This window comes from Zophobas morio, unplaced genomic scaffold, assembly GCF_036711695.1.
Source record: "Zophobas morio isolate AGI-343-1 ecotype UQ-CSIRO unplaced genomic scaffold, CSIRO_AGI_Zmor_V1 ptg000014l, whole genome shotgun sequence".
In the NCBI taxonomy this organism is placed as follows: Eukaryota; Metazoa; Arthropoda; class Insecta; order Coleoptera; family Tenebrionidae; genus Zophobas; species Zophobas morio.
Window position 1 is genome coordinate 24,558,371 of NW_026972119.1, and position 8,334 is coordinate 24,566,704.

Genomic DNA, 8,334 nt, shown 5'->3' on the forward strand with positions numbered 1-8,334 from the left:
ATAAATTAATCAACCGATAAATCGATGAATCGATGAATGGATAAATAGATCAATAGATGAATGGATAAATCGACAAATTGATAAATTGCAAAAATGAAGAATTGAAAAATTTAAATTCAAAAATCGATAAAGCGAAAAATCAAAAAGTGGAAGAGTTGAAGAGTCGAAAAGATGTTGAATTGAAAATCGATAAATCGGTCAATTGATAAATCGATAAAACCATACATCCAAAAATCGATAAAACCATAAATCGAATAATGGAAAAATGAAAAAATCGAAGAATCGAAATTCGATAAACCGATGAATTGATGAATTGATTGATCTATAAATGATGAATCGCTTAATCGATAAATCGATGAATGTTGAAAAATGGCAAATAGATTAATCGATAAATTAATAAACTGGTAAATCGATAAATCGATGAATCGATGGATGGATAAATCGATAAATCGATAAACTGGAGAAATGAAAAATCAAAAAGTTGATAAACTGAAAATCGATAAAACGATAAATTAATCAACCGATAAATTGATAAACCGATGAATCGATGAATCGATGAACGGATAAATCGATAAATTGCAAAAATGAAACATTGAAAAATTTACATTCAAAAATCGATAAAGCAAAAAATCAAAAAGTCGAAGAGTCGAAAAGTTGATAAAATGAAGATCTATAAATCGATAAAATTATAAATCGACAAGCTGAAAAATCGAAAAATAGAAAAATCGAAGGATCAAAAAATCCAAGAATCGAAAAATCGATAAATCGTTAAACCGATAAATCGATGAAATGATGAATAGATTAATTGATGAATCGACGAATGTTGATAAATTGAAAATCGATTAGCGATAGAACGATAAATCGATAAACCGATAAACTAATAAACATCAGTTTTTTTTTCAAAACCGATAAATCGATGAATCGATGAATGGATAAATCGATAAATCGATAAATTGCACAAATAAAAAACTTAAAAATCGACAAACGAAAAATCAAAAAGTCGAAGGGTTGAAGAGTTGAAGAACTGATAAATTGAAAATCGATAAATCGGTCAATTGATAAAAGATAAAATTATAAATCGATAAATTGAAAACTCGGAAAATAAAAAAATCGAAGCATCAAAAAATCTAAGAACATTAGTTTTTTATCGAAATTGATAAATCGAAGAATCCCCGAATGGATACATTTATAAATCGATAAATTGCAAAAGCAAAAAATTGAAAAATAAAAAAATTTAAAAATCGACAAACGAAGAGTTGAAAAATTGATAAATTGAAAATCGATAAATCGGTCAATTGATAAATCGATAAAATTATAAAATCGATAAATTGAAAAATCGGAAAATAAAAAAATCGAAGGATCAAAAAATCTAAGAACATTAATTTTTTATCGAAATAGATAAATCGATGAATCCCCGAATGGATAAATTGATAAATCGATAAATTGCAAAAGCAAAAAATTGAAAAATAAAAGAATTTAAAAATCGACAAACGAAGAGTTGAAAAATGGATAAATTGAAAATCGATAAATCGGTCAATTGATAAATCGATAAAATTATAAATCGATAAATTGAAAAATCGGAAAATAGAAAAATCGAAGGATCAAATAATCCAAGAATCGAAAAATCGAAAAATCGAAAAATCGAAAAATCGAAAAATCGATAAATCGTTAAACCGATGAATTGATGAATCAACGAATGTTGATAAATTGAAAATCGATTATCCGATAAAACGATAAATCAATCAATCGATAAATTAATAAACATCAGTTTTTTATCAAAACCGATAAATCGATGAATCCATGAAAGGATAAATTCATAAATCGATAAATTTGCAAAAGTAAAAAATTGAAAAATCGACAAACGAAAAATGAAAAAGTCGAAGATTTGAAGAGTTGAAGAATTGATAAATAGAAAATCGATAAATCGGTCAATTGATAAATCGATAAAATTATAAATCGATAAATTAAAAAATCGGAAAATAAAAAATCGAAGGATAAAAAAATCCAAGAATCAAAAGATCGAAAATCAAAAAATCGATAAATCGTTAAACCGATAAACCGATGAATTGATGAATTGATAAATTGAAAATCGATTATCCGATAAAACGATAAATCGATTAATCGATAAATTAATAAACATCAGTTTTTTATCAAAATTGATAAATCGATGAATTCATGAATGGATAAATTCATAAATCGATAAATTGCAGAAGTAAAAAATTGAAAAATAAGAAATTTAAGTATCGACAAACGAAAAATGAAAAAGTCGAAGAGTTGAAGAGTCGAAGAATTGATAAATTGAAAATCAATAAATAGGTTGATAAATCGATAAAATTAGAGATCGATAAAATAAAAAATCGGAAAATAGAAAAATCGACGGATCAAAAAATCTAAGAATCAAAAAATCGAAAATCGAAAAATCGATAAACCGTTAAACCGATAAACCGATAAATCGATGAATTGATGAATTGATTAAATGATGAATCGACGAATGTTGATAAATTGAAAATCGATTAGCGATAAAACGATAAATCCATAAACCGACAAACTGATAAACATCAATTTTTTTTTCAAAACCGATAAATCGATGAATCGATGAATGGATAAATCGATAAATCGATAAATTGCAGAAGTAAAAAATTGAAAAATAAGAAATTTAAGTATCGATAAACGAAAAATGAAAAAGTCGAAGAGTTGAAGAGTCGAAGAATTGATAAATTGAAAATCAATAAATAGGTTGATAAATCGATAAAATTATAAATCGACAAATTGAAAAATCGAAAAATAGAAAAATCGAAGGATCAAAAAATCCAAGAATCGAAAAATTGAAAATCGAAAAATCGATAAATCGTTAAAGCGATAGACCGATAAATTGATGAATTGATTAATTGATGAATCGACGAATGTTGATAAATTGAAAAACGATTAGCCATAAAACGATAAATCGATAAACCGACAAACTGATAAACATCAAATTTTTTTTCAAAACCGATAAATCGATGAATCGATGAATGGATAAATCGGTAAATTGCAAAACTAAAAAAATTGAAAAATAAAAAATTTAAAAATCTACAAACGAAAAATCAGGAAGTCGAAGAGTTGAAGAGTCGAAGAATTGATAAATTGAAAATCAATAAATCGGTCAATTGATAAATCAATAGAATCGAGGGATCAAAAAATCCAAAAATCGAAAAATCGAAAATCGAAAAATTGATAAATCGTCGAACCGATAAACCGATGAATTGAATCGATTAATTGATGAATCGACGATTGCAGATAAATTGCAGAAATGAAAAATTAAAAATTTCAAAATCAATAAAACGAAAAATCAAGAAGTCGAAGAGTTGAAGAATTGGTAATAGTCGAAAAATAGAAAAATCGAAAAATCGATAAACCGATAAATTTAAAAATTGAAAAATTATAAATTGATAAACTGGATGATGAAAAATCAAAAATTTAAATATCAACAAACTTAAAAATAGAAAAATCAAAATATCTACAAAAACAAAAAAAAAATGGGAACTTCAAAAATCGAAAAATTTGTAATATTGAAAACTTACACAAATCTGGAAATGGTATACCGAAAAATTGAAAAGTCAAAAATTTATAAAATTGAAAAGTTGAAAAATCGAGAAAATGAAAAATTAAAAAATGAAAAAGCAAAAAAAAACAAAATTATTATAAATTATAAAATCGAACCAGTGGAAAATCAAAACATTGAAAAATACAAAAATTGAGAAATTGAAAAATTGCAAATCGTGAACTGGGAAAAAAGAAAAATTTTAAATTCAAAACTCAAAAAATAGAAAAGTCGTAAAATGGCCAAAATAGAAAATTACAATTAAAATACAGTGTAGTCAGTGAGACACCAAAGAGGCTAAGTTTAATAACATGTTGCCCAACCAATTTTAAGTGTCACATGCTTGTCGCTTTGGCATAACAGAGCATGGCACATACTCTATATTGCTATATTAAAATTAATTAAAATTTTTCTGTAAAACGTACATTTGTTCATAATTCCGTGTCTGTACGTCCAAGTAAAGTCACACACCACCCAGAAATTTTTTGTGCGTCTACACAGTCGCTAATTCCATCTAACATTTAAACCCAGCCTTCTCCAGAATAATTACACATTCCTCGCCGTTTTGCTTTTGTCATTTACGGTGCAACGACGCCTTAATTCCCTCGTTCTTGTCACTACAATCCAGCGATTGAATTTTAAATTAACATAGTTCATGCTAATGCGTGGGTAGCGGCTTGTCGCGATTTCCCAAGAGGCCCGAACTGCATTTTCTATGCAGCCCGTTATTAAAAATTGACGGCGAAATTTAAAACATTTTTCTTTAGCTATAATATCATTAATCAACGTTAAGAATAAATTGAGCTCCAGGCTTGAACCCTGAGATACTCGGTGACATTTTCGAGGAAATTGCGGCGCTTTAAGTGTGCATTCTTTTGGTAACTTTCACCTATTAAGTATGTGTGAGTGCAGTAGTCAGACCTTGTAGTTTCCTGGTCTGTCTTTTTTAAAATAGTAGATATCTGATTTCAGTAGTTAGTAGGCTGTTGATATTAGAATGAAATGAGTATTTTTAGGCACCTTTACCCTAGCGGCGCTTTAATCTCTTGTTCTTGCCAGTCTAGCGTAATCACTGAATTTTAATTAAGATGCTTCGTTATAGCTACATTATAAATTGTTTAGATTTAGAAGATTAAAAACATAGAAGATCACACCAAAACTACATCAACAAGTTAGTAACTACAAATTGTTAAAAATGTTATAGTTTGAACGAAGAGATAAACCATGCACTCTATTAATAAATCACACACACACGAATTGATAAAAATATAACCTTTAAAGAAAACATTTCCCACTTAGCGCGACAGCCAGACATTCAAATTATTTAATAAACGAGCGAAATTATGAGGAAATAAATTAATGATTGCTCACCAAGGACAATAAAACCAGTGTTATCGCCGGGATCCCATTCACTGCCATTATCACCGATCACAACAGGACCTCACCAGTCAGCAATTACCACCCCAGGACATCATCGGAAGATTCAACATGAGATTGAGGGAACGTTGAGCGTCTGACCGACCACAACGTTACCGCTGTACTACAAACACAACAACATTGAAATTTGTTGTACATCGACAAGGACACCGAGCTGAGAATGAGACAGCTGTTCACATCGCTGCACTTTTCCGTCAGTTGAATTTCCTCGTTAGGCGGAATCCTGGAAAAGCGGGAAAAATCTACCCGGACTGGAGTCGCTGGAGGTTTTCCAACGAGGCGATGAGAGCGGAAGTGAAGCATGGTACTTTCCCGGGCGGAAATGGTGAAAGTAGGGGGAGGTGGGGCATGGCAGAGGATTGGAACAGGTTTAGATGGTGCTAGAAAAAATAACGTAAAATTAAAATTTATCTACCGATTTCTGAAGAAGTTGATACAATAAATGATTCAAAAATTAAAGGTATCGGTGACGCTACTGATCTAAAAATTTACGGAATAAAGAATATGACGACCCAGAAATGAAAAAATATTTATAAACAAAAAAATAATGTAAACTAGTTAGTCAACTCATTAATAATAATAATGATGATGATGATTCTCATTTATGCCTCTAGTGAATCCTAGATTTATTTTTGTTAGTAATAATAAGTTCAAAAATTAAAGTGAAAATTCGAAAGATTGAAAAATCAAGAAATTCAAAAAACGAAAAATTAAAAATCGAGAAAGAATAAACCCAAAAAATGAAAAATTGGGAAATTGAAAAATCGAAACATTTAAAAATCCAGTTGGAAAATCGAAAATTTTAAAACCGAGAAAATAAAACCCGAAAATTAAAAATTGAGAAACTGAATAATCGAGAAATTGAAAAATTGAAAAGTTGAAAAATGGAAAATTTGTAAAAATAGAAAAATTTAAATATTCAAAAATTTAAACATTTCAAATCGAAAAATTGAAAAAAGAGAAAAATTGCAATCGAAAAACCGAATACATACATGAAATCAAAAAAAAATAAACAATTTAAGAATTGAAAACTTATTGCAAATCGAAAAACGAGTAAATGTAAAGTAGAAAAATAAAAAAAAATGGAAAAACTAAAAATAAGAAATTTAAAATTGAGCATTCGAGAAATTACGACTCGAGACACTGAAAAAGCAAAAAACTAAAAATCTAGAAAATGAAAAAACGAAGAAAACTGAGAAATTGCAAAAACGAAAAATTAACATATTCAAAAATTGAAAATCCCAGAAATTGAAGAAACCAAAACTTGAATTTTTTTGAAGTATGGAAAACCTGAGTAATAAAAAATTTCGAAAACAGAAAAATCAAATATTGAAAAACGAAAAACTTTAGAAACTGAAAAAAAGAACCGAAAATTGGAAAAATTGGACAAACAAAAAAATTAAATATGTAGAATTTGAAGAAATGAAGAATTGAAAAATCGAAAAAATTCAAAACCATCAAGTTGAGAAAGAAATCGAAAAATTTTAAACCGAGAAACCGAAAACACGGAAATTAAAAATTGAAAAACTTGAAAATCGAAAAATTGAAAAGTGGAAATTAAAAATCGAAAAATTGAAACAGAAAATTTACAAAATCGAAAAAGGAGAAGTGAAAAATCTAAAATAAGAAACTCTGTAATTGAAAAATTGAAAAACCTAAAACTGAAAAATCTAAAAATTAAAAATCGAGTCACTGAAAAATCGGGAAACACAAAAATAGAACAAGTGGAAAAACGAAAAACTGTAAAATGGAAAATTTAAAAATCGAAAAAGCGAGAAAATGAAAAATAAAAATACCAGAAAATTCGGAAAAATGTGGGATTTGAAGCTCAAACAATTGTAAAATTTAAAAATAGCAAACGAAAAATTGGAAAAGCGAAAAATTAAAAATAAGAAACTCTATAATTGACCGAAAAAACGAAACATTAAATAATCGAAAAATTGCACTCGAAAAATTTAAAAAGTGAAAACTTAATTAAACACTCGGAAAATTGCAGATGGAAAAACAAGAAAATGAAAAGTAGAAGAATAGAAAAATTTGGAAAACGAAAAATTATAATGTGTTTAGAAATTAAAGAAATGAAAAACCAAAAAATGAAAATCTAAAAACCGAAGAAATAAAAAATTGCAAACAAATACCAAGAAACATTGGATAATTCAAAGTTTACAACTAAAATAAAAAAAATTATAATTTCAAAGTTGAAAGTTAGAAAAATTGCAAACGAAAAAGCGAAAAATCGAGAAATTGGAAAAACCGAAAAATTAAAATATTCAGAAATCAAAAAATCCAAAAATTGGATTTTTTTTAATATTTAAAATCTGTATAACCAAAAATTTTGAAAATAGAAAAACTAAAAAACAAAAAGATCCAACAATTGATAAAACGGGGAAAACTGAAAAATTTTTTTTTTTATTCAAAAGTTGAAAACCCCAGAAATTGAAGAAACCAAAACCTTTTTTTTATATGGAAATCCTGAATAATGAAAAATTTTTAAAAAAGAAAAATCAAAAATTGAAAAACGAAAAACTTTAAGATTCAAAATTGATAAACTGAAAATTCGAAAAATTGAAAATCAAGTTCGGAATAAATCCGAAAATTAAAAAAACAGAAAATTGAAAAACCGAAAGATTCAAAATTGAAGAACCGAAAATTGGAAAAATTGGAGAAACAAAAAATTATAATATCTAGAAATTGAAGAAATGAAAAATTGAAAAATTGAAAAATTCAAAATCGTAAAGTTAAAAATCGAAAAATTGAAAAATGGAAAAATTGAAAAACTCAAAACAGTGAAACTGAAAAATTGAAATTGAAAAATCGAAAAATTGAAAAAAGAACTTTTAAAAAGTCGAAAAATATTTGAAATCGAGAAATTCGAAAAGCGAAAGATTGCTGTCAAAGAAATGTAAAAATTAAATTAAACACTCGGAAATTTGCTATTTGAAAAACGAGAAAAGTAGAAATATTGGGAAAATGAAAATTCTAAAGCCCCAAAATTGTAAATATTCAAAAATTGTTAAAAACCTAAAAACTGACGAAACCAAAAATTGATTTTTTTTTGAAATATCGAATACCTGAATAATAAAAATTTTGAAAAAGAAAATTCAAAAATTGAAAAACGAAAAACTCCAAAAATTGGAAAACGTGGGTAATTGAAAAATTTTAAAGTTTCAAAATTGATAGACAGAAAATTCGAAAAATTGGAAAAACGAAAAATTAAAAGTCAAGTTCCGAATAAATTCAAAAACTGAAGAAACGGAAAATTGAAAAATCGAAAGCTACAAAATTGAAGAACCAAAAATTCGAGAAACTGAAGAAAT

At 27.1% G+C, this 8,334-nt stretch overlaps 1 protein-coding gene across 2 annotated transcripts in view; it reads right to left on the reverse strand.

The window, feature by feature from the left end:
• Positions 1 to 5,179, reverse strand: part of LOC135128700 (protein spaetzle-like) — a 31,479-nt gene extending 26,300 nt beyond the window's left edge. Inside the window, exon 1 of one of the 2 annotated variants that reach the window (XM_064055724.1) lies at positions 4,952 to 5,179. In XM_064055724.1, coding sequence (XP_063911794.1) covers positions 4,952 to 4,999 — 48 coding nt within the window. In that variant the 5' untranslated portion in view covers positions 5,000 to 5,179. The remainder of the gene's footprint in view (positions 1 to 4,951) is intronic. The other variant, XM_064055725.1, reaches the window with a different exon arrangement.
• Between the last annotated feature and the right edge of the window lie 3,155 nt (positions 5,180 to 8,334).